Source organism: Lampetra planeri, chromosome 73 (assembly GCF_965212315.1).
Source record: "Lampetra planeri chromosome 73, kcLamPlan1.2.h2, whole genome shotgun sequence".
In the NCBI taxonomy this organism is placed as follows: domain Eukaryota; kingdom Metazoa; phylum Chordata; class Hyperoartia; order Petromyzontiformes; family Petromyzontidae; genus Lampetra; species Lampetra planeri.
Window position 1 is genome coordinate 1117722 of NC_136178.1, and position 26171 is coordinate 1143892.

Sequence of the window (26171 nt, forward strand, 5' to 3'; positions counted from 1 at the left end):
AACAAAAAAGAGAATTGCTAACATCACATCGAGCCAGCCACCTCCGTTTCTCATAACAAGCGCGGGTGAAGCTTCGTGTGTAGCTTCGTCCTCTGTCACTGGCCTGCTGCTGGATTTGTAAATCGGGTTGGTCCGGTCCGAGATCCTTTATCTTTTTTATTTCTTCCAGCGAAAGCCTTGTGAAAGGGTTTTTTTGTAAATAAATTACAGAATTTGTATGAACTGCTGCCATTGTTTACACAAAAAATTTGATCAGCCTATCAAGTGTCGAAGTGGTGTCGCCTGCGCACTCGCAGTAGTGGCCCAGAGCGTAAATTTGAATGACAGGTGACGAGAACCAATCAGATTGGATAAAATAACATGTATCCAATTCTGATTGGCCAGGGACGCAACGACTTGCGCCCCGAGGAGAATCTTTAAGAAACCAATTAGAGACCAGCTTCAGGTCACATGCTGTCCGAAAATTTAAAGTCTCACATAGACATCCATTTGTCCGGCGCCCCGCATGAAACACATTGAAAAACATAGAAAATAGTTGACCGATTAAAGCCAGTTTTTATTAAATGCTGATGCTTTTCTTACTACCAGCCGGCACATCGTATGAAAAAAATATTTTATTTATGTATTTTTATATAATTTTTGTATATGTATATTCTTGAATCTTGATGGGGGCGGCGCCCCTGCGCCCTCTATTGACGAGCCGCCACTGTGATGAGGGTGGTGGTGATGAGGGTGAGGGTGGTGAGGGTGGGTGGTGAGGATTGTACCAACTCCTCCACTACAGAGTATTCACATAACACAAACACGAGTAAGGCCACTGCCAACGCCATCACAAGTTGTATCTAGATTCTAGACCAGGGGTCGGCAACCTGCGGCTCCGGAGCCGCATGCGGCTCTTTTGAACCTTGACCGCGGCTCCGGGGCGGATGCTAGCGAGGGGAGGAGGCGCACTGTGACACCTGCTCTGGCGTTGCCGCTGCTGACAGGTCGCCGCTCCGCTCCACACTGCCCGCCCGGTGACAGGCAATAACGTTGCCGTTGCTTTGTCACATGTTTGGAAGAAGTAAAAACCTTCCTGGGCAGCAAAGAGCTCACCTTTGCTGAGCTGGAACAGCCAGAGTGGCTGGAAAAATTACATTTTATGGTAGACATGACAGCACATCTAAACACGCTAAATACAACCCTTCAGGGGAAAGGAGGCACATCCCTGCACATGCTGGAGGAGGTTTTGGCATTCGAGCGCAAGTTGACAGTGTTTGTCAAAGATTTACAGAGAGGTACACTGTCTCACTTTCCCTCTTTGAGAGAGTTCAAACAAAGTCATGATACGATAAATTTGGAATATTTCAAGTCTGCAATCACCACAATGCAAAGTACGTTTGGGAAACGATTCTGTGAGTTCAGAGAGGAAAAAACGACATTATCCTTCCCTGTCACTCCCCTGGCGATCGATCCATCCCTATTGAATATGACTGCATTTGCAGGTGTAAGTCAACCTGATCTTGAGATGGAACTGGCCGATATAGCCGACAAAGATATATGGGTGTCCAAGTTCAAATGCTTGACCGCTACTCTTGAGGATGTTGCCCGTCAGAAGGCCATTCTGGCTCAGAATCATAAATGGAGTGATATTGAAAACCTTCCCAAACAGGACAAACTTGTATTCGAAACATGGAATGCCATCCCCAACACTTATATAAATATGAAAAAGTATGCATTTGGAGTCCTGTCGATCTTCGGCTCCACATATGTATGTGAGCAGGTCTTCTCCAACATGAACTATATTAAAAACAAACATCGATCACGCCTCACAGATGACAGCTTGCAAGCCTGTGTGAAAATGAAGGTGACGTCTTACAGCCCTGATGTGCAGACACTGTGCACTGAGGTTCAGGAGCAAAAATCCCATTAACCAGGTAATTTAGCTATTAATTTGCAAAAATATATTTTACATTGTTAAGTGAAAAAGTCCTTTTTTTATTCAGATTGACAGCTGACTGCACGATCCTGTATATAGCAATAAGGTAAGAAACAATATATGCAGTGTTATATTTGTTTTAAATGTTGCAATGGTTTTGCGGCTCCCAGTTTATTTTTTCCTTCGGAAACGGGTCCAAGTGGCTCTTTATGTCTTAAAGGTTGCAGACCCCTGTTCTAGACGCTGTGCAGGTCACAGCGCAGACCACACGAGAATGCCCCCCCCCCCCCCGCGTTCGAGCGCTCCGGCGCAACGACAACAACGCCGCCGGGCAAGGTGCACAGGGAGTTGGAGCCTCGCTTCTCCCTGGCGCGGAATATATAAAGGAGGGAAACACTCTCGCGGAGTAACAGGGGCGACCCAGCAGCAGCATCACAGCTGAGAGGAGGAGGTGAGGTTGTCTCTCTCGCCCTGCTCACGGAGACTGCGTTCCTGGGTACCGACCTCAATTCTCGGGGTTCCCCATTTGGTCCATCGACTCCTCGTGTCGAGGCGTCTCTCTGTGTGAGAGTTTCTGCCTGTGTCTGTTACACTCGTGGTCTACGTGTCTCTGTGTGTGTCTGTCTGTGTGTCTATCACTCTGTGTGTATCACTCTATGTGTCTCTGTATATATCACACTGTCTATGTGTGACTGTGTGTGTCTATCACTGTGTCTCTGTGTCTATGTGTGTCTGTGTGTCTATCACTGTGTATCTGTGTCTATGTGTGTCTGTGTGTCTATCACTCTGTGTATTCTCGGGGTTCGTTGTAAAAGATTCGCGTCTCTCGGTGTGCATCTTTGTCCCACTACGCCTGTGATTGTCCCACTCGACGTGTCTACAACCCAGTTTAGGTGAGAGAGGCGGAGAGGGGTGAGGGGGGGCACGGTGCTAACCAGAGGCTGGGAGACCGCCCCACGGATCCGTTCCCTCGTCGCGGTGATTTATTGAGAGACTGCGAGATGCAGAGGCACGGGACGTTCCTGTGGCGGGGCCCAGGGCATCCAAAACGGCAAATTGAGAAGCTACGTTTTGTTAACAGTGACGGCACCATCACACGTGATGCTCACGGCCACGCTGGTCCATCCACTCGCTTTAAAGATCCGCGGAAGGCCGCGCGCGTCTCTTCCACGTGGAACCTCGCCACGGCAAAGTGGAGGGTCGCCTCCTGCTCTCGGGAGCGGTGGGTTGAGCCGGTGCCGGAAATTCCACATTGCCCTGTCGGGGGTCAAGACTCTCTCTGTAGGGCCACCCCCAGTCGATTCAAACAAAGTGGTACTCAATTTATCGGCCACGACTGGGATCTGTGCCACTTCGGGCTGATTGTGGGGATCTGTCCGAGCACAGTCGGGAGGCTGCGTCCGAGTGGAACTTCTTCAGGTTTCTCAATGCGCTGGAGAATTCATTCAGCCAGTTGGTGGTGGTGTGTGGGTGTGGGGGTAGTGGTGAGGGTGGTGGTGATGAGGGTGGTGGTGATGAGGGTGGTGGTGATGAGAGTGGTGGTGGTGAGGATTGTACCAACTTCTACACTAGAGTATTCACATCGCTAAAGCACTCACAACACAAACACGCGTAATCCACTGCCAACGCCATCACAAGTTGTATGTTGAAGCTTGACAGGTCACAGCGCAGCCCACACGAGAATGTCCCCTACCACCCCCCTCAGGTGGTCGAGAAATCCGGCGAGAGAGCAGCTCAAGCCGACTCTGATTGGACACTTCTGAGTGGGCGGTGACGTCGCCTCCAGGTGGCTACGGCGAGGGGAGTGGCAGCTTTGCAGAACAAAAACCAGTGCGCGGTCAGTCGCCCAGTCGCTGCTGCTGCTCTCGCCGAGTGTTGGAGGTGACCCCACGTCCCTGCTGCTCCCCAGCAGCAGCAGCTGCTGTCTCTCACTCTGTCTACGCGTTGTCTCTGTGTGTCTACCACTCTGTCTACGTTGTCTCTGTGTGTCTCTCACTCTGTCTACGCGTTGTCTCTGTGTGTCTCTCACTCTGTCTACGCGTTGTCTCTGTGTGTTTCTCACTCTGTCTACGCGTTGTCTCTGTGTGTCTCTCACTCTGTGTCATCACGTGATCGCTGCGTCAGGCAGGGAAAACGAGCAGGGGGTAGTGGCGCAGTGGGAAACGCAGCAGCGCCTACACCAGGCGCACACATCACTACACACACACACCACGCACTCTACACACTACACACACTATACACTACACACTACATACCACACACACTACACACACTATACACACTACACACACACCATACACTATACACACCACACACTACACACACACACCCTACACACTACACATACTATACACTACACACACTATACACTACACACTACACACACATCACACACCACACACCAGAGGTGTGGACTCGAGTCATGTGACTTGGACTCGAGTCAGACTCGAGTCATGAATTTGATGACTTGCGACTCGACTTGGACTTGCATAACAATGACTTTGTCCCACCTATGAGATGTGGACTCGAGTCATGTGACTTGGACTCGAGTCAGACTCGAGTCGTGAATTTGATGACTTGCGACTCGACTTGGACTTGCATAACAATGACTTTGTCCCACCTCTGCCACACACTATGCACACTACACACACACACTACACTCTATAGGACCCAGCAGAGGGCGGTGACCTTACCGATATCATTGGCTGAAGCAAGTCTGACCTTGCTGCTGACGATGAGACCCTGAATGTCGAAACCAGTCCTCGCCCATAGCATCGGGTAGTTCAGCAGCATTGCTTCAAGCAAAGCCTCACGCTGCTGCTGATGATGAGGCACTGAATGTTGAAACCGCTCCAGAGTTTCGTTTGTTATGAACCGCTGCTACTGGAACATATTCACTCCCAGGAGGAAGGCCATTGCGGCTGATGGCATGTGTAAGCAGGGGCGGTTTCTTCATTAGGGCGATTGGGCGACGCACCACCAATGTCATTCAACCACAGAGTCACGCTAGCCGTCACTGTGCCTCTGGATATAGTCCAATCAGCGTCATGTCACGTTCTGTGGAGTACCGCCTCTTTTTGGGCGATTTCACTCCGGCTGAGAATCGCCCCGAGTGGCCCCATAGACTTACATTCAAAGATGTTTTTTTTCGAACGGGGGCGCTGCAATGCATTCTCTATGGCTTCCGGGAGGGCTCGCACTAACGTGCTTACGTCATCATACGTAAGCACGTTTCATCCAACAATATAATTTGTCGCCACCTAGTGGAATCTTTAATAAAAGAAACTTGAGTGGATTGTATATTAATAGTGAGTATAAAAACAAACAAGATGTATTGTAAGAGTCACTTTATTTTTCATTAATATTAAAGAAGTGAAGTTGCCTTTACATGCTTAAGCTGTTAATTTATCCATTGCATGGGTGGACCTTATTCTTATCAATCATCCAGACATTTGCCCCCCCTGAGAGATTTTGCAGGAGCCGCCACTGTGTGTAAGAACATACATACTTTACTTGTATTTTGTTTCATGTAGAGAGACATACGGGAAGTATGGCGTCTTGTCTGACGCAGTAACACACACTCACTGGACATCTGTCGAAAAGAGCTTTTTAGCTCATCGGATTCCTCCTCCAGTGTAAACACACATTCTGATTACGCGTGTTCACCCAGGGAGCCTCACCGAGTTTCACGACTCTTTCAGGAGAGCCCTGCCAAGTTGTCCATGTAGGGAAGGTGGGGAGGAGGTGGCTGTGTGAGTGTGTATGTGGCACTTATCTGTGTGTGTGTGTGTGTGGTGTTTACCTCTGTGTGTGTGTGTGTGGTGTTTACCTCTGTGTGTGTGTGTGGTGTTTACCTCTGTGTGTGTGTGTGTGGTGTTTACCTCTGTGTGTGTGTGTGGTGTTTACCTCTGTGTGTGTGTGTGTGGTGTTTACCTCTGTGTGTGTGTGGTGTTTACCTCTGTGTGTGTGTGTGTGTGTGGTGTTTACCTCTGTGTGTGTGTGTGTGTGGTGTTTACCTCTGTGTGTGTGTGTGGTGTTTACCTCTGTGTGTGTGTGTGTGGTGTTTACCTCTGTGTGTGTGTGTGTGGTGTTTACCTCTGTGTGTGTGTGTGGTGTTTACCTCTGTGTGTGTGTGTGTGGTGTTTACCTCTGTGTGTGTGTGTGTGGTGTTTACCTCTGTGTATGTGTGTGTGTGTGGTGTTTACCTCTGTGTGTGGTGTTTACCTCTGTGTGTGTGTGTGTGGTGTTTACCTCTGTGTGTGTGGTGTTTACCTCTGTGTGTGTGTGTGGTGTTTACCTCTGTGTGTGTGTGTGGTGTTTACCTCTGTGTGTGTGTGTGGTGTTTACCTCTGTGTGTGTGTGTGGTGTTTACCTCTGTGTGTGTGGTGTTTACCTCTGTGTGTGTGTGTGGTGTTTACCTCTGTGTGTGTGTGTGGTGTTTACCTCTGTGTGTGTGTGTGGTGTTTACCTGTGTGTGTGTGTGGTGTTTACCTCTGTGTGTGTGTGTGTGTGTGTGTGGTGTTTACCTCTGTGTGTGTGTGTGGTGTTTACCTCTGTGTGTGTGTGTGGTGTTTACCTCTGTGTGTGTGTGTGTGGTGTTTACCTCTGTGTGTGTGTGTGGTGTTTACCTCTGTGTGTGTGTGTGGTGTTTACCTCTGTGTGTGTGTGTGGTGTTTACCTCTGTGTGTGTGTGTGTGGTGTTTACCTCTGTGTGTGTGTGTGGTGTTTACCTCTCTGTGTGTGTGGTGTTTACCTCTGTGTGTGTGTGTGGTGTTTACCTCTGTGTGTGTGTGTGGTGTTTACCTCTGTGTGTGTGTGTGGTGTTTACCTCTGTGTGTGTGTGTGGTGTTTACCTCTGTGTGTGTGTGTGGTGTTTACCTCTGTGTGTGTGTGTGTGGTGTTTACCTCTGTGTGTGTGTGTGTGGTGTTTACCTCTGTGTGTGTGTGTGGTGTTTACCTCTGTGTGTGTGTGTGGTGTTTACCTCTGTGTGTGTGTGGTGTTTACCTCTGTGTGTGTGTGTGTGTGGCGTTTACCTCTGTGTGTGTGTGGTGTTTACCTCTGTGTGTGTGTGTGGTGTTTACCTCTGTGTGTGTGTGGTGTTTACCTCTGTGTGTGTGTGTGGTGTTTACCTCTGTGTGTGTGTGTGGTGTTTACCTCTGTGTGTGTGTGTGGTGTTTACCTCTGTGTGTGTGTGTGTGGTGTTTACCTCTGTGTGTGTGTGTGGTGTTTACCTCTGTGTGAGTGTGTGTGGTGTTTACCTCTGTGTGTGTGTGTGTGGTGTCTCTGTGTGTGTGTGTGTGGTGTCTCTGTGTGTGTGTGTGTGGTGTTTACCTCTGTGTGTGTGTGTGTGGTGTTTACCTCTGTGTGTGTGTGTGTGGTGTTTACCTCTGTGTGTGTGTGTGTGGTGTCTCTGTGTGTGTGTGTGTGGTGTTTACCTCTGTGTGTGTGTGTGTGGTGTTTACCTCTGTGTGTGTGTGTGTGGTGTCTCTGTGTGTGTGTGTGTGGTGTTTACCTCTGTGTGTGTGGTGTTTACCTCTGTGTGTGTGCATTGCCAGCGACTGTCGCGTAAAGGCGGAGCCCTGCAATGTCTGGGCTCACGTCACCGTTTGGCGACAGGGGGCGCCACAAGAGGGGGCTCACCAGAGCTTGTCGATGGTGATGATAATGATGGTGGTGATGGTGGTGGTGATAATGATGGTGGTGATAATGATGGTGGTGATAATGATGGTGGTGATTATTATGGTGGTGGTGATGGTGGTGGTGATGGTGGTGGTGATAATGATGGTGGTGATAATGATGGTGGTGATGATTATGGTGGTGATGATGGTGGTGGTGATGGTGGTGGTGATAATGATGGTGGTGATAATGATGGTGGTGATGATTATGGTGGTGGTGATGGTGGTGGTGGTGGTGATAATGATGGTGGTGATAATGATGGTGGTGATGATTATGGTGGTGATGATGGTGGTGGTGGGGATGGTGGTGGTGATGGTGGTGGTGATAATGATGGTGGTGATAATGATGGTGGTGATAATGATGGTGGTAATGATTATGGTGGTGGTGATGGTGATGGTGGTGGTGATAATGATGGTGGTGATAATGATGGTGGTGATAATGATGGTGGTGATGATTATGGTGGTGGTGATGGTGGTGGTGGTAATGATGGTGGTGATAATGATGGTGGTGATAATGATGGTGGTGATGATTATGGTGGTGGTGATGGTGGTGGTGATGGTGGTGGTGATAATGATGGTGGTGATAATGATGGTGGTGATAATGATGGTGGTGATGATTATGGTGGTGGTGATGGTGGTGGTGATGGTGGTGGTGATGGTGGTGGTGATAATGATGGTGGTGATAATGATGGTGGTGATATTGATGGTGGTGATGATTTTGGTGGTGGTGATGGTGGTGGTGATAATGATGGTGGTGATAATGATGGTGGTGATAATGATGGTGGTGATAATGATGGTGGTGATGATGGTGGTGGTGATGGTGGTGGTGATAATGATGGTGGTGATGATTATGGTGGTGATTATGGTGGTGGTGATGGTGGTGGTGATGGTGGTGGTGATAATGATGGTGGTGATGATTATGGTGGTGATGATTATGGTGGTGGTGATGGTGGTGGTGATGGTGGTAATGATGGTGGTGATGATGATGATAGTGGTGATGGTGATTATTCCTACGATGATATCACTGCGCCCGATCTCGTCATATCTCGTGGAAGCTAAGCAGGTTTAAGCCTGGATTGGCGCTTTGGATGGACGACCATGCACCGCGCATAAACAAACACAGGTGCTATAGGCTTCTGCGATCCCAAGCGGTGGACAGCAGAGGGCAGCGCAGCAACATAGATTGTTGTAGTGTACTATGCTCCAAATATCTTTGCTCCCAGCCTTCGCCCCATAACTCTCCCACAACTCATCGTGGTGTGAAATATGGTCAAAGCAACGGTCCCCGTATAAGCCTGTGATAGGCTGTTGGGGAAATACACAGTTCTGTGAACGAGTGGCAGCTACGAAGGCCGGCCAGGCACACCACGGGGGGGGGGGGGGGGGTGGCCAGCACCACGCTTGGCCACCTTTGTCTCCCCAGTGATCATCTTCACGCACCGCACCAGGTACTCATTTGAGGCTGAGTCGACCTAGGAGCAGGAGGCCCAGGGCCCCATGTAGATTTTCGCTGTATACTGATATTGGCTGGCCGTGATGCGGGAATCGAACTCGAAGGCGCCGGGTTCGAACCACCGCGCCACCGCTGAATTATTGGGACCACCCCACGCACCGACCCGCGCGACGTGGGGGCAACTTCATCCAGCAGTGGGTAGATCACGGCCGATGCTGACGAATGTGAGCTCATCAGCCGGGGCGGCTGATGATGTTATGCAACGGGTGACGTGGGGGGAGGGGGTTATGGAGGTCAGAGGGGGGGGGGGTCACAGCGATTTGGCAGGCGGCGGGGGACTCAGAAACGCTTCGCGTCCTCAGGAATGCAGCCCCCCCCACCGTCCCCACGCACCCCCCCCACCGTCCCCCCCACCGTCCCCACGCACCCCCCCCATGTTGTCTATCGACGTCATGCCACTAGCATCTGTTCTGAGTGCAACCCTCCTGTTGTGTTGGAGAACCGGCCCACGGAAGCAGCTATCATGAAGCTACCTCTGAGATCCCTTCACCAAGTGACGCTCTAGTCCACACAAAACGAGCCCACGGAAGCAGCTACCACGGAGCTACCTCTGAGATCCGTTCAGCAAGTGACACTGGTTCACGATGAATGGAAGCAGCTATGACGGAGCTAGCTGTGATGGATGACCCGACTTCAAGTGACCTCTCTCTGGTCCATGAGAGTAAACTTACGCCACAACGCCGCCGCCGCTGCTGCTGCTGCTGAAAAGATGCGCTCCCACAAGGCCCGTGTGGCTGATGAGATGTGTACAAAACACGTGAATGGCTGTGTTAAGTGCGGTGTTACACCGTGCAGGGCCGCCTCACTCTGCCGTGATAATCGCAGCCGTCACGTCTTTGGTGTCCTCACGTGATCACATTTCTGCGTTTTTAGTATCGACTCTCACAGCGAGCAGTGCACCGCCTTGAGCAGTTGGCGCACCGTGACTTGGCGTGAGACTCTAAATGGATCTCCCCCCCCCCTCTCTAAAGCCCCCCCCCGCCTCGTTAGCTGCACGTGAGAACCCGGATTCACCACAACTCGAGTCTGCCCGAGTCTACGGGTCTCCGAGCGAGGATCGTGGTCATTGTCGTCGGCCACAATCCATGCACTGCTGGATAATTCAGGCCACCACCAATCCGTCGACAAGTCTCACGCTCCCGATGACCACCACAGTCGGTGCACCTCTAGGCACGCCAACGTTTAGGGTTTGTCTTGGCACAGGGTAACCCATGGGGCAATAGAACAGGACCCTGCGGGGTGGGCTGGTAGGAACGAACAATTGAATGGCTATAATAAAATGAAATGGCAAAAAATGGCCGCCAATAAGTGGATGCCCGTGGCCCCGCCCTCCACCCGCGTAACCCCGCCCCGGCCACCCGTGGCCCCGCCCCATCTCGGTGTCCCCGCCCCCAGCTCGTTGCCCCGCCCCTTACCGCCGTAACCCCGCCCCAACCCCACGTAGCCCCGCCCTCCACCTCGTGCCCACGCCCCCTGCTGCCGTTGTCCCCGCCCAGCCCCGCGTAGCCCCGCCCCCTACCGCTGTAGCCCCGCCCAATACACCCCTAGCGGGGGAGAGATTCCCAGGCCTGGCTCGGCTGGAGAGCCGCCGACGAGGGGGGGGTAGGGAGTTGTTGTTAATGTAAAAGCTTTTCAATTTAAATGTTTCTATTAAAAAACATCAGGGAATGTAACATTGTTAAACATTAACTCCCTTTCACACACGCGGGGGAACTATACGAAGGGAGAGTTTGAGGCCTAGGTCTAGGCTTTAGGCCTAGCTGTAGGCTTTAGGCCGCCGTGAGTTAATTTTTAATTTAACTGTTTTTTTTTATTTATGTAAAAGCTTTAAATTTAAATGTTTCTATTTAAAAGCATCAGGGAATGTAACATTGTTAAACATTAACTCCCTTGCACACACGCGGGGGAACGATACGAAGGGAGAGTTTGAGGCGTTGTTTGAGGCTTTAGGCCTAGCTGTAGGCTTTAGGCCGCTGTGAGTTAAATTGTAATCTACAAGTTTTAATTAAAAGCTATCTCAGGGAATTATAAGGGAATGTTACACTTGTTTAGCCAGGAAAGCCTCATTAATTTAAATGTTTTAATTAAAAGCTATCTGAGGGAATTATAAGGGAATGTTACACTTGTTTAGCCAGGAAAGCGTCACTGAGTCTAAAGGTTTTTGTAGGGTCATGCCAAGTGTTTGCAGTAGGGGGCGATGTTGCTACACGGACGGACGGACGGACGGACAAACGGACGGACGATATAATCTATTGTAGGCTGGTCTACTTCGTTCCTACCAGCATAAGCAGCTCTCTGATTGGTGCAGATCTACTGGTTATGGAGCCCTCTCCCTCATTAACATAAGCTGCCCCGCCCACCTTTAGACCTTTATAAACAGCGCTGTGATTGGTGTAGACCTACTGCCGGTGTCAGTGCCCTCTCCCTCATTAACATAAGCTGCCCCGCCCACCTCTAGACCTTTATAAACAGCTCTCTGATTGGTGCAGACCTACTGGTTACAGAGACCTCTCCCTCATTAACATAAGCTGCCCCGCCCACCTCTAGACATTTATAAACAGCTCTCTGATTGGTGCAGACCTACTGGTTACAGAGACCTCTCCCTCATTAACATAAGCTGCCCCGCCCACCTCTAAACCTTTATAAGCAGCCTGCCTCAGCAGCTTTTCGCCCCCTTTTTAAATCCTTTATATTAAGTTCGCTTGCTTGCTTGCGTGCTTGCTTGCTTGCTTACGACCGTGTAAATATTTCTGTCGTTTTTTAACCCACTTCCCGTGATCCAATCGAGCTGACATTTTCCACACAGACTCGTTGTGCGAGACAATTAATGTTCGTGAAAATTTTTTTCAAAAATGTTACACTTTTTAGGCAAAAAAAAAATATTTTACATTTATTCAAATACAACTCATTCATGGCTTTGGCTGAACGTCACAGTGTAGGAGCCCAGAGCGTAACCCCTCCACAGGCCGTGGCGGAGTAGCGCAGTTGGTAGGGCCTTGCTTCCCATGCCAAAGGTCGCGGGATCGATCCCCGCGTCCTCCACAGGCGAATATATTTTTAAATCCTTTATATTAAGTTCACTTGCTTGCTTAGGACCGTGCAAATCTTTCGTTCGTTTTTTAACCCACTTCCCGTGATCCAATCGAGCTGACATTTTCCACACAGACTCGTTGTGTGTGACAATTTTCGTGGAAAAAAAAATTCCAAAATTTTACACTGTTTAGGGAAAACAAATTAAATATTTAATTACCAATTGCTTAATACTGGCAGACAATCATCTGACCCATAGGTGGCAGCCATCTCAAGCCAGAGGACGAGAGGACTCTAGCCGCCCCGATGCCACGCATATAAAGGATTTATAGTGAAAAACTTTTATTTACGGGTTAATCTTTTTCTCTCCTGATGACGATTGCTCGTGTTGCGATCGAAACGTCGTTGGTATTTGTATTATTTCTCTTCACTTTATTTTAACTTTTATTATTATGTTATTGTAGTGGTGATACGCGCTGGGTGTATATGTCGTGTGCCAGCGCGTATGTACGGGTGTGTGTGTGGTGACGCGCGCTGACGGGGAGGAGCAGGCGTCAGTGCGCGGGTGGGGGTAGTGCTGCTGATTGGCTGTGTGCCGGTGACGCGCCCAGAGGGAGTGATCGGGTAGCAGCGCGGTGTGATTGGTCGGAGAGTGGAAACACGCGCTGAGCGGAACCGGATCGTGGGGATAGCGCGTGGGGATTGGGTAACGGAGGAGCGGTGCCGACGTTGAGGTCCGCATCCGCTCCGTCTCCCGGGAAGAAGGGGTATATAAGGTGATGCACAGAGGAGCAGGGGCAGAAGTGGAACCATCTAAGAATGAAGACGAAGGTGCAGAGATAGAGCCCAGAGAGGAGAGTAATGGAGAGTAGAAGTGAGTAATGTATAGTGTGTAGCCAGCGAGATAGAACGGTCTACACGAGCTGAGTAATGTGTAGTGTGTAGCCAGCGAGAGAGAACGGTCTGCACGAGCCGAGTATGCATACGGTGTAGCCAGCGAGAGAGGAAGGTCTGCACGAGCCGAGTATGCATACGGTGTAGCCAGCGAGAGAGAACGGTCTGCACGAGCCGAGTATGCATACGGTGTAGCCAGCGAGAGAGAAAGGTCTGCACGAGCCGAGTATGCATACGGTGTAGCCAGCGAGAGAGGTGCAAAGTCTACACGAGGCGAGTGGAGAGTGTAGCAGAGGCGCAGAGTCTACACGAGGCGAGAGAGGAGTGTAGCCGAGGCGCGGAGTCTACACGAGGCACAGAGAGCCGGCAGCACAGAATCCAGAGTCAAGAGAAGTGCATTGTGACGAAGAGAGGCCACGCGTTGTATTGTTACAAGTCAAGATTTAATAAAAGAAGTGTGTTCCCGTCAAGGAGTTTCCTGCCGTCATTTTCCAATACTTCATCTGGCGTCAGAAGTGAAACGGGCTTCCAAGTATGGAGACGAGGAAGACCCGTAGGACCCACGGGATTGACCGCGAGGAAGACCTGGACGACTCGGAGCCGCTGGTGGCGGGGGGTGAGGAAGAGGACTTGCCCACGCTGCAGGGTCCGTCGACGGCGCCGGCCGAGCGACCGGGGACAGACGCCGGGCTTCGTGAGGCGCACTCCCGACTGGCGGAGCTGCTGCTCGCCGCCGCGTCCATCTTGGCGGAGATCAGCTCGTCGGGAGGAGCGGGGACGGTGGGGGACATTTTACAAGGTCGCCCCGCAGATTCCCGCCAAAACGAATGGGGGATTCCCGCCATTGCGCCTGGGCCTACTTTTGGCGGGAACGGCGAGCGCCACGTGGTGGTGGGTTCCCAAGCGCGCGCATCGACGTCATCAGCGCGCGAGGGGGTCCGCCATCTTACGTCTGCTGCTGGAGCCGCCATCTTAGACACCGACGGACAGGCGGAGAGGAACCACGAGGCGGATGACTTCATTTTTCAGCAGCGCCTGCCCACGTTGTCAGCCTTCAAGGCGGAAGGCGGAGACTGGGGCCAATTTCAGCGAAGGTTTTTGGCGCATCAAGAGATGTCAGCGTGGTCCGATGCTACGGCGCTGCGGGCATTGCCCGCCATGCTGGACGACGATGCGCTCGCGGCCTTCAGGGCTGCACGGAAGTCGGACCGCTCCACGCTGAAGGATGCGCTGGGTTTGTTGGCCAGGGTCTACGGGCCTCCCTCTACATGCCGCCATCAGTTCTACGCAAGACGGAAAGCGGCCACGGAGACCGCGCTGGCCTATCGCACGGCGTTGCTGGCTCTTGCTGATGCTGCGTTCCCTCGGATGGACGAGGAGGGCCAAGACGCGATGGTTTTGGAGCAGCTGCTCAAGTTGGCGCAGGACCTGGGGGTCCCTATCAACACAGCTGACGAGATTGATATTTCTTCTTTGAGAGTCGCCACGAGTATTCAAGCGTACGAGGCCCTACAACGGAAGCAAGGCGTTGGTTGCAACGCTGCTGTCGTCGCAGCCCCGGGTTTGGTGGTCGCCGAACCCCAAGTCGTCAGCCCACGAGAGGAGGCGTTCGCCACGGGACGACCAGGGGACTGGAGGCCGGGGGCGATCGGGCCGAAAGTCGGAGCAACCAAGATCTACTCCGACCCTCGTCACGTGCTATAACTGCGGCCTCCGGGGCCACGTGGCGTCCGGGTGCCGCGCTCCGCGGCAGCGCGCCATGGGAGCTCGGCTGGACGACGACCGAGAGCCCAAGTCATCTCTACAATCCCCGGCAAGTCGCGGCACCTCACACGCTCGGCCTGTTTATTCGGCACACATGGGACGCCGCGTTGCGGCGGAGGAGGGCCGGTTAAGGTTCGGGGATTCGGTTCGGCGAGGGGGGTTCGGCCGGGACCAGGGAGACATTGAATGGGCGGAATTGGGGCATAGAATTGTGGCTGCTTCGGCGGGTTCGTCCGTTGTTACGGGATCTATTGATGGGGTTGAGATTAGGGTGTTAGTGGACACGGGGGCATCGGCAACTATTATATCGGACCTCATTTATAATATTCTTCCGGTCCAATGTCGTCCGCTGCTTCCAGTGGATGTGCCATTTTACGCCGCTAATGGGGGATCGTTGGGCATTATCGGTCAGGTTAGGGCGTCCATTTGCATTGGAGATATCAAATTGTCGGGACCCGTTTTCGTTTCGTCTTCTTTGGCAGTTCCGTGTCTTTTGGGCACTGACTTTTTGGCTAAAATGCCCATTAAAATTCTTATCGATCAACGATGCATTGAACTGCCATCGGGTCGCCGGATTTCATTTTTGACGGGCCCTACTGACATTCGGACGGCGTGCGCTACGATACAAGCGGTGGCGACGCAGACAGTGCAAGTGCCTCCGGGTTCACAGATGTTGATTCCCCTCCGGTTGCGGAAACCATGGGTGAGGGAGGCTTCGGGACAGAGTATGCTTTTGGGTCCTTCTAACAAGGCTGTCGGGGGTCTTGATTTATCGGTGGCTCACACTTTGGTGCGGGCTGACAGGGATCCGTTTGTGATGGTTTTGAACGCGGGGTCGCGACCAGCTGTCATTCCGCAGGGCACCGTGCTGGCTCACGCGGCGCAGGTCCCTGGGGATGATGGGTTGGTTGCGCAGGTGGGCTCGAGCCCCGCGCGGAACGTTGAGCCAAGGGAAGACCTTGAGTGGGTCCATTCGTTATGCGCCGCCTCGGACGATTTGTCGGCGGCGCAGTTGGGTGCGCTGCGCGAGTTGCTCATTGAATTCTCTGATGTATTCAGTAAACATAAGTATGACATTGGGTGCACGGATTTGTTGCACCATCACATTGAAACGGGCGATGCGGCGCCGGTCAGGCTAAATCCCTTCCGACTGAGTCCCGTGGAGAAGGAACATGTTCAGTCGGCTGTTAACGATATGCTAGAAGCCGATATTATTTCGCCCTCCTCTAGCCCGTGGGGAGCGCCTATTGTGCTGGTTAAGAAGCAGGACGGGTCCCTGCGATTCTGCGTTGATTTCCGTCGCCTCAATAAGATCTCTGTGGCTGACGCGTATCCGCTCCCCAGGATGGATGAGTCCCTCGATGCATTGTCTGGTGCGCGATATTTTTCGACTCTTGATTTGTTATCGGGGTTTTGGCAGTTGCCGCTCGACGAAGAGTCGAAACCTAAGACAGCATTTCGGACTCCAGGGGGGCTGTTCCAGTTTAACCGGTTACCCATGGGACTTCACTCCTCTCCAGCGACGTTTCAGCGACTTATGGAGCTGGTTTTGTCGGGCTTGCAGTGGGATACATGCTTGATTTATATGGACGATGTCATTGTTTTCAGTAAAACGTTTGAGGAACACCTCCGGCGATTGAGAGGGGTGTTCTTGCGAATGCGATCGGCTAAGTTGAAATTTAAACCGGCCAAATGTCACCTCCTTCGTAGGTCCGTTAGATACTTGGGTCACATTGTCGATTCTTCGGGGATCTCCACCGATCCCGCGAAGACGGATTGTGTTGGTTCGTGGCCGACACCTACGTCCGTTTCCGACGTGCGTAGTTTCATCGGGTTTGCTTCTTATTATCGGCGGTTCGTTGAGCACTTCGCCACTATTGCAAAACCCTTGCACGCTCTAACGGCGAAGGGAGTGAAGTTCAAATGGGGACCGGAGGAGGAGGCCGCGTTTCGCTCCCTCCGGGACGCCTTGGTGGGTGCCCCACCCTTGTGTTATCCCGATTTTGCCAGTCCCTTTTTGCTGGACACGGATGCTAGCAACACGGGCATTGGGGGGGTGCTATCCCAAGTCGTTGGGGGTGTCGAAAGAGTTGTCGCCTACGGTAGTAGGGTGTTGTCTCCGGCGGAGCAGCGCTACTGTGTCACCCGTCGCGAGCTGCTTGCCATTGTTTTTTTTGTGCAGCAGTTTAGGCCATATCTTTATGGTCGTCACTTTACAGTCCGAACGGACCACGCGGCGCTACAGTATTCATTGAGGGTCGCCCAGCCCTCGGGCCAGTTGTCGCGTTGGTTGGAAGTCCTCCAGGACTATCAGTTTACGACTACGTACCGTAAGGGGTTGCGACACACGAATGCCGATTGCTTGTCGCGGTTGTTGCCTTGTGATGAATGCGCGTGTTTGTCGGGATCGGCGCGCTGTAAACCGACGCTTGCGGGGGAGATGGGGGCACTGGCTGCGACAGCGGGCGCACCGATCGGGGATGATTCCACTGCCTCTCAGGGTCGGGACTCGCTGCTCTCGCTGTCGCTCAGCGAATGGGGCCGCCTCCAGATGGCGGACAGCTCGCTGCTAGCATTGCGCCGCAAGGTTGGGGGTCCCGAGGGGGACCAGGAGCGTACCGGCTCCTATGTACTTGAGCGGGGCGTGTTATTGAAATGGGACAGTTTGTCCCGGCGGAACGCACTCGTGGTGCCTTCCGCTGTGAGGGGGAGGGTTGTCTTGGCGGCACACGAACGCCTCTTGCACTTGGGAGTTAACAAGACGCTTGCCCTGCTTCAGCGTGACTATTACTGGCCGGGAATGGGAAGTGATGTGGTGCATATTCTGAAGGGGTGCGTTGAGTGCGCCAGGCGTAAACCACCGGCCGTGGCAGCTAATCCACCGCTGCAATCTATTCAGGTCTCGCGTACCAACGAGCTCGTTGCACTCGATATTTTGGGGCCCTTCCCAGTCACGCCGAGAGGGAATAAATATTTGTTAGTGGGGGTCGAATACTTTACCCGATGGCCTATGGCGTGGCCTCTCGCTAACCAGTCGGCAGCGGCTGTGACGGATGCCTTCGTCCAGGGCTATGTCCTGGACAAGGGGGCTCCCGAACGCCTGCTGACCGACCAAGGTAAAAAATTTTCGAGTAAATTGTTGCAAGAGGTGTGCGATCTGTTGGGTACCAAGAAGGTGCGTACCTCCCCGTACCACCCGCAGACTGACGGGATGGTGGAGAGACTCCACAAAACCTTGACTTCCATGCTGTGCCAGCAGGTGTGCGAGGCACATGTAGATTGGGACCTGCAGGTCCCGGGAGTCCTTGCCGCGTATAGAATGGCCCCCCATGCAGCTACGGGGTTTTCCCCATTCTATTTGATGTACGGTCGGGAAGCTGACCCGCCAATAGAAACGCAACTTGGCCTGTCCGCTCCACGAACTAATTCTAATTTGGCAGAACATATTAAGTTTAATATTCACAAGCTGACAGAGGCGAGGGAGGCCGCGCGGCTTAATTCGCGGGCTCGCCAAATTGCTAATGAACGGTTGCGGGCACGGAAGGTGTCCATGCACGAATGGAAACCAGGTGACAGGGCCTGGCTGCATTGCCCTCAGGCACCCTTGGCTACGTCGCCTAAATTGTTGAGACCGTGGAGGGGACCCGTGGAGGTCGTGCGCGTTGCACGGCCCCAGTGCGTTCAGATAAAGTGGGGAAAGCGCCGGTGGTACGTTCACCCCTCCCGACTGAAACCGTTCTCGCCTCCATATGGCCTCCCCTTGTGTCGTGATGGCCGGGCGTGTGACGTGACCGGCGACCCAGAGGGGGAAATGTCTCTGCCTGATCCACACGTATTGTCGCCTGATCTGCTCCCAGGTGTCTCGGAGCTGACAGCTGCCGATCACCGGCGGCCGGATCTCCGCGGCGGGGCCGGCCCTTTCAGGCCCGTTCCGCGCCGTCTGGAGCAGCCGGAACCGCCGGACGGTCGTCAGTGTCCCGCCCCATACGATGGACCAGCCAGACGGACTCGCGCCAGGTCGTGCTACTTTGCATGACCTGCCTCGTGAGGAGTCGGGGCAGTTGGAGCGCCTCGTCACTGCGTGTAGTCGCAGGAACGGGGGGCGCGTTCGTTTCGAATTTGCTCGTATCGTGTTATTGTTGACTTTTCGGGTTCATTGTCAATCTGTACATAGTTATTCTTGTTGTTGTTGTTGTTGTGTTATGTTACGGGGCACACTCGGGGGGTTACGGGGTTTTTTTTGTTGGTTGTCGTTTTATCGTCGCGGTTGGTTGTTGTTAGCAGCCGGGCCGGCTGCGAGCTATGTGGGAGGGGGTGATGTAGTGGTGATACGCGCTGGGTGTATATGTCGTGTGCCAGCGCGTATGTACGGGTGTGTGTGTGGTGACGCGCGCTGACGGGGAGGAGCAGGCGTCAGTGCGCGGGTGGGGGTAGTGCTGCTGATTGGCTGTGTGCCGGTGACGCGCCCAGAGGGAGTGATCGGGTAGCAGCGCGGTGTGATTGGTCGGAGAGTGGAAACACGCGCTGAGCGGAACCGGATCGTGGGGATAGCGCGTGGGGATTGGGTAACGGAGGAGCGGTGCCGACGTTGAGGTCCGCATCCGCTCCGTCTCCCGGGAAGAAGGGGTATATAAGGTGATGCACAGAGGAGCAGGGGCAGAAGTGGAACCATCTAAGAATGAAGACGAAGGAGCAGAGATAGAGCCCAGAGAGGAGAGTAATGGAGAGTAGAAGTGAGTAATGTATAGTGTGTAGCCAGCGAGATAGAACGGTCTACACGAGCTGAGTAATGTGTAGTGTGTAGCCAGCGAGAGAGAACGGTCTGCACGAGCCGAGTATGCATACGGTGTAGCCAGCGAGAGAGGAAGGTCTGCACGAGCCGAGTATGCATACGGTGTAGCCAGCGAGAGAGAACGGTCTGCACGAGCCGAGTATGCATACGGTGTAGCCAGCGAGAGAGAAAGGTCTGCACGAGCCGAGTATGCATACGGTGTAGCCAGCGAGAGAGGTGCAAAGTCTACACGAGGCGAGTGGAGAGTGTAGCAGAGGCGCAGAGTCTACACGAGGCGAGAGAGGAGTGTAGCCGAGGCGCGGAGTCTACACGAGGCACAGAGAGCCGGCAGCACAGAATCCAGAGTCAAGAGAAGTGCATTGTGACGAAGAGAGGCCACGCGTTGTATTGTTACAAGTCAAGATTTAATAATGTGTTCCCGTCAAGGAGTTTCCTGCCGTCATTTTCCAATACTTCATTATTATAATTTATTGAATTTTTTATTTTATCTACGTGACTTTAGCGAAAGAACCATAGGATGTGGCTATTATTACCCACAAACTTTGCTTTTGTGACCAGGATAGTGACTTTTTTAAATGTACCTATTTTTAATGAGAAAACGTGGTGTGCATTTGTGTGTAATTCCTTCACATAAAAGTGCTGGCCACAAAAGCAAAGTTTGTGGGGAATAACAACAGCCGTTTTCTATACGCTTTAGGTTTAAGCAATTTAAAAATAAGTATAACCCGTAAAAACAAAGTTTTTCACTATAAATCCTTAATATGCGTGGCGGCTAGAGTCCTCTCGTCCTCTGGCTTGAGATGGCTGCCACCTATGGGTCAGATGATTGCATTGCACCATTAAGCAATTGGTAATTACAGTAAATATAATATTTTTGTCCTAAAAAGTGTAAAATTTTGGAAAAAAAAATTCACGAACATTAATTGTAACGCACAACGAGTCTGTGTGGAAAATGTCAGCTCGATTGGATCACGGGAAGTGGGTTAAAAAACGACCGAAAGATTTGCACGGTCCTAAGCAAGCAAGCGAACTCAACTCTCTTCCCTCCCTTACCAAGATGGCCGCCTAACGCCACCGGAAGCCGTGACCTCCCCCGGAAGTAGTGACACCTTCCGTAACCCGAAGATGTGACCCCGCCCCCCCCGTGACCCGAAAGTTGTGACCCTCACCCCCCCATGACCCGGAAGTTGTGACTCCCCGCCCTCCCCCCCGTGACCCTAAATTCGTGACCCCCCTGCCTCTTCCCACCGTAACCCGAAAGTCGTAACCTCCCTCGTGACCCGAAAGTCGTGACCCCCCCCCCGTGACCCGGAAGTCGTAACCCCCCTCCCCCCCCATAGTGGTGACGGCCATTGCTACGGCTCTACCCCATTGAGTTGTTCGTGTTGGTCAGGGCGACTTCAACAACCTTCAGGGTCGCCCCTCGCGTTTGCAAAACAACAGCAGCAGCAGCAGCAGAATGTTCGCGAGACTCGCGGGTAGCGCGTAAATCCCGCGGCGTTGGCGTCAGCAAGGCCGTGAGTGAGAAGGCTCCAGAGGCCTTGTGGATGTGGATGAAGCCTCGGTGTGGTCTAGCGGGCGCCTCGGAGACTCCGCGGGTGTCTGTTGTTGTTGTTGTGGTAGTTGTTGTGGTAGTTGTTGTGGTGGTTGTTGTTGTGGTAGTTGTTGTGGTAGTTGTTGTTGTAGTTGTTGTTGTGGTAGTTGTTGTGGTAGTTGTGGTAGTTGTGGTAGTTGTTGTGGTAGTTGTTGTGGTAGTTGTTGTGGTAGTTGTTGTTGTGGTAGTTGTTGTTGTGGTAGTTGTTGTGGTAGTTGTTGTGGTAGTTGTTGTGGTAGTTGTTGTGGTAGTTGTTGTGGTAGTTGTGGTAGTTGTTGTTCAAGTTCATTGATTAGGTATAGCCCTGTGAGCCATTCGGCTCTTGAATCGGGTGCAACCGCAACAAACAAAAAAACAAAAAAATGAACAAAAAACATCTTAAAGTGACTATGTGCGAACAGAAAATCCAAGAAAAGACGGCAAAATATTTCAGAAAAAACACCGTACACCAACGCTGTGTGCAAAAATCCCAGTGGGATGCAAGTCAAACAACAACCACAAGACAACTTAGATTAAGGCCATCAGTCTAACTCTGTACTACAACAAACAAACATGGCCAAACCAATACACTTTTCGAAATCACCAAACTAAGATATGAAAGCAATGACACAGTGATCATAGGAACTGTGACGGAATTTTCACAATAAATGGCATAAACAACATGTACTACCAAAACCCTGCAGCCATAGCTGGCTGCATGAGTCACTCCACAACAGCAGGAGCATCAATCGGAGTATTATAATGTTTCAATGCACCTTTAAGATCAGGACACTAAATCAAAACACAGGTCATACTTTGTAACGATCATCCGGAGCGAAACATTTGATTTCAGGCCACTGAATTGCAGTGGCAGCTAGGGGTGTACAACTCCTCTAGAGCAGTTTTGAGTGAAGATCTCATAGGTAGTGATTCAAGTTGCAGTTTATTGGCAATAGCATTCCAGACCCTTTGGGTATCAATAGCAAAGGCCCTCCAGTATTTGTACGGCAATAGGGAATGTGAAGCTGGTAAATGAGCGAAGACCTTAGGTCAAATTTGTTATTTGAAACATAGAGGAGATCCAGCAGGTAATCCGCGGATTTTTTTGCAAGTACATCGTGAATAAATAAGATCTGGTGCACAAGCCGTCGAACATTCAGAGATGTTAAGTTTGACCCAATGTAGAGATCACAGTGGTGAGTCCTATATGGGCAGTTCAATGCAAATCTTAAGGTCCGAGTGATACATTCAGTACAGTACTTGGGACTGATTTATACACAATGTCAGTAATCAAGTAGAGGCAGTATGGTAGCTTTTATCAATTCCAAACGGAACATAGGTTGTTGTGGTAGTTGTAGTTGTGGTAGTTGTGGTAGTTGTTGTGGTAGTTGTAGTTGTTGACGTGGTAGTTGTGTTGTTGACGTGGTAGTTGTTTTGGTAGTTGTGTTAGTTGTAGTTGTGGTAGTTGTTGTAGTTGTAGTAGTGGTAGTTGTGGTAGTTGTTGTTGACATTGTGGTAGTTGTTGTTGTGGTATTTGTGGTAGTTATTGTTCACGTGGTAGTAGTTGCCCCATCAGTCTGTGTGAGAGGCTACACCGGGGGGATCTTTGCGTGAGTTGGTGAGAGTCAGTGTTTGAGTGAGTGGGTGAATTAGTGTGTGAGTGGGTGAATCGGTGGGTGAGTCGGTGTGTAAGTGGGTGAGTCGGTGTGTGAATGGGTGGGTCAGTGTGTGAGTGGGTGACTCAGTGTGTAAGTGGGTGGGTGAGTCAGTGTGTGAGTCAGTGTGTGAGTGGGTGAGTCAGTGTGTAAGTGGGTGAGTCAGTGGGTGAGTCAGTGGGTGAGTCAGTGTGTGAGTGTGTGAGTCAGTGTGTAAGTGGGTGTGTGAATGGGTGAGTCGGTGTGTGAGTGGGTGAGTCAGTGTGTGAGTTGGTGAGTCAGTGTGCGAGTGGGTGAGTCAGTGTTTGAGTGAGTTGGTGAGTGGTGAGTGGGTGAATCATTGTGTGAGGGAGTGAGTGGGTGGGTGAGTCAGTTTGTGAGTCAGTTGGTGAGTCAATTGGTGAGTCAGTTGGTGAGTCAATTGGTGAGTCAGTTGGTGAGTGAGTGGGTGAGTATTGCTGAGTGGGTGAGTGTGTGAGTGAGTATGTGATTTGGTGAGGGAGGGAGTTGGTGAGTGAGTCCAAGTTTAATTTGTGTGGCCAGGTGAAACATTTAAGAGACATTGTTGATTGTGATGATGGTGATGTTCATGGTGATGTTGTTGACGATGATGATGTTCTTCTTGGTTCTTTCGGTAAAGTCACGTAGAATGGAAATAATAAAATAATAAAAATAAAACATAATAAAATAATTCTCACGACGTTTCGGCCACAACGCAAGCAGCCGTCCTCAGGTGAAGAATAGGTCTGTCGAGAAGACAGAATCTGAATGAATGATGATGTTGACGATGATGACGATGATGTTGACGACGACGATGTTGACGACGATGATGATGACGATGATGACGATGTTGACGATGACGATGATGACGTTGACTACGATGATGTTGACGATGACGTTGACTACGATGATGTTGACGACGATGATGTTGACGATGATGACGATGATGATCATGATGACGATGATGTCGACGATGATGACGACGATGACGACGCTGATGATCACGATGATGACGATGGTGGTGATGATGATGATGATGACGATGTCGACGATGATCACGATGATGATGACGACGCTGATGACGATGATGACGATCACGATGACGATGATGTCGACGACGACGATGATGTTAACGATGATGACGACGATGGTCGCTCTCAGGACGACGATGTCGGACTCGGACGGCGATGACGACGGTGGGAGCGACGGGCTCCGCTCCTTCTCCCTCGCCGGGTTCCTCTTCGGCAACATCGGCGAGGATGGCGAGCTGGAGGACGACTGCATCCTTGACAAGGTGGGGGCTCCTCCCTCCCTGCCCCCCCCCCTCCACCGTCGCCAGGTTCTCTCCGCTGCTGCAGCACGGCCACTGCTTGTCGGGGCCCTTGTGTGGAGCGAGTGTGCGGGCGGTGAGTTGTGTGGGAAGGTGAGTTCATGTGTAGGTGAGTTAGTGGATGGGTGTGTGAGTGAGTGAGTGGTGGGTGAGCGAGTGTGTGGGTGAGTGAGTGTGTGGGTGAGCGAGTGTGTGGGTGAGTGAGTGTGTGTGTGAGTGAGTGGATGGGTCTGTGAGTGAGTGAATGGTGAGTGAGTGTGTGGGTGAGTGAGCGAGTGTGCGGGCGGTGAGTTGTGTGGGTAGGTGAGTTAATGGGTAGGTGAGTTAGTGGATGGGTGTGTGAGTGAGTGGGTGAGTGTGTGGGTGAGTGAGTGTGTGGGTGAGTGAGTGTGTGGGTGAGTGAGTGTGTGAGTGAGTGGTGGGTGAGTGAGTGTGTGGGTGAGTGAGTGTGTGTGTGAGTGAGTGGATGGGTCTGTGAGTGAGTGAATGGTTAGTGAGTGTGTGGGTGAGTGAGTGTGTGGGTGAGTGAGTGTGCGGGCGGGTGAGTTGTGTGGGTAGGTGAGTTCATGTGTAGGTGAGTTAGTGGGTGAGTGGTGGGTGAGTGAGTGTGTGGGTGAGTTAGTGGATGGGTGTGTGAGTGAGTGGTGGGTGAGTGAGTTTGTGGGTAAGTGAGTGTGTGGGTGAGCGAGTGTGCGGGCGGTGAGTTGTGTGGGTAGGTGAGTTAATGGGTAGGTGAGTTAGTGGATGGGTGTGTGAGTGAGTGAGTGTGTGGGTGAGGGAGTGTGTGGGTGAGTGAGTGTGTGAGTGAGTGGTGGGTGAGTGAGTGTGTGGGTGAGTGAGTGAGTGTGTGTGTGAGTGAGTGGATGGGTCTGTGAGTGAGTGAATGGTGAGTGAGTGTGTGGGTGAGTGAGTGTGTGGGTGAGCGAGTGTGCGGGTGGGTGAGTTGTGTGGGTAGGTGAGTTCATGCGTAGGTGAGTTAGTGGGTGAGTGGTGGGTGAGTGAGTGTGTGGGTGAGTTAGTGGATGGGTGTGTGAGTGAGTGGTGGGTGAGTGAGTGTGTGGGTAGGTGAGTTCATGTGTAGGTGAGTTAGTGGATAGGTGTGTGAATGAGTGAGTGGTGGGTGAGCGAGTGTGTGGGTGAGTGAGTGTGTGGGTGAGCGAGTGTGCGGGCGGGTGAGTTGTGTGGGTAGGTGAGTTAATGTGTAGGTGAGTTAGTGGATGGGTGGGTGAGTGAGTGTGTGGGTGAGTGTGTGGGTGAGCGAGTGTGTGGGTGAGCGAGTGTGTGGGTGAGTGAGTGGTGGGTGAGTGTGTGGGTAGGTGAGTTAATGTGTAGGTGAGTTAGTGGATGGGTGTGTGAGTGAGTGAGTGAGTGGGGGGTGAGTGAGTGTGTGAGTGAGCGAGTGTGTGGGTGAGTGAGTGTGTGGGTAGGTGAGTTAATGTGTAGGTGAGTTAGTGGATGGGTGTGTGAGTGAGTGAGTGTGTGGGTGAGTGAGTGGTGGGTGAGTGAGTGTGTGGGTGAGCGAGTGTGCGGGCGGGTGAGTTGTGTGGGTAGGTGAGTTAATGTGTAGGTGAGTTAGTGGATGGGTGTGTGAGTGAGTGTGTGGGTGAGTGAGTGTGTGGGTGAGTGAGTGTGTGGGTAGGTGAGTTCACGTGTAGGTGAGTTAGTGGATGGGTGTGTGAGTGAGTGTGTGGGTGAGTGAGTGTGTGGGTGAGCGAGTGTGCGGGCGGTGAGGTGTGTGGGTAGGTGAGTTAATGTGTAGGTGAGTTAGTGAATGGGTGTGTGAGTGAGTGAGTGGTGGGTGAGTGAGTGTGTGGGTGAGTGAGTGGTGGGTGAGTGAGTGTGTGGGTGAGTTAGTGGATGGGTGTGTGAGTGAGTGAGTGAGTGAGTGGTGGGTGAGTGAGTGTGTGGGTGAGCGAGTGTGTGGGTGAGCGAGTGTGCGGGCGGGTGAGTTGTGTGGGTAGGTGAGTTAATGGGTAGGTGAGTTAGTGGATGGGTGTGTGAGTGAGTGGGTGAGTGTGTGGGTGAG

At 52.0% G+C, this 26171-nt stretch overlaps 1 protein-coding gene across 1 annotated transcript in view; it reads left to right on the top strand.

The window, feature by feature from the left end:
* Nucleotides 1-20903: 20903 nt before the first annotated feature.
* The window catches only part of LOC144737752 (transcription initiation factor TFIID subunit 1-like), a 47289-nt gene continuing 42021 nt past the window's right edge, over nt 20904-26171 (top strand). Inside the window, exons 1-2 of the mRNA XM_078620611.1 lie at nt 20904-21104; nt 23977-24109. Of these exons, the coding sequence (XP_078476737.1) occupies nt 23984-24109 (126 nt within the window). The 5' untranslated portion in view covers nt 20904-21104; nt 23977-23983. The remainder of the gene's footprint in view (nt 21105-23976; nt 24110-26171) is intronic.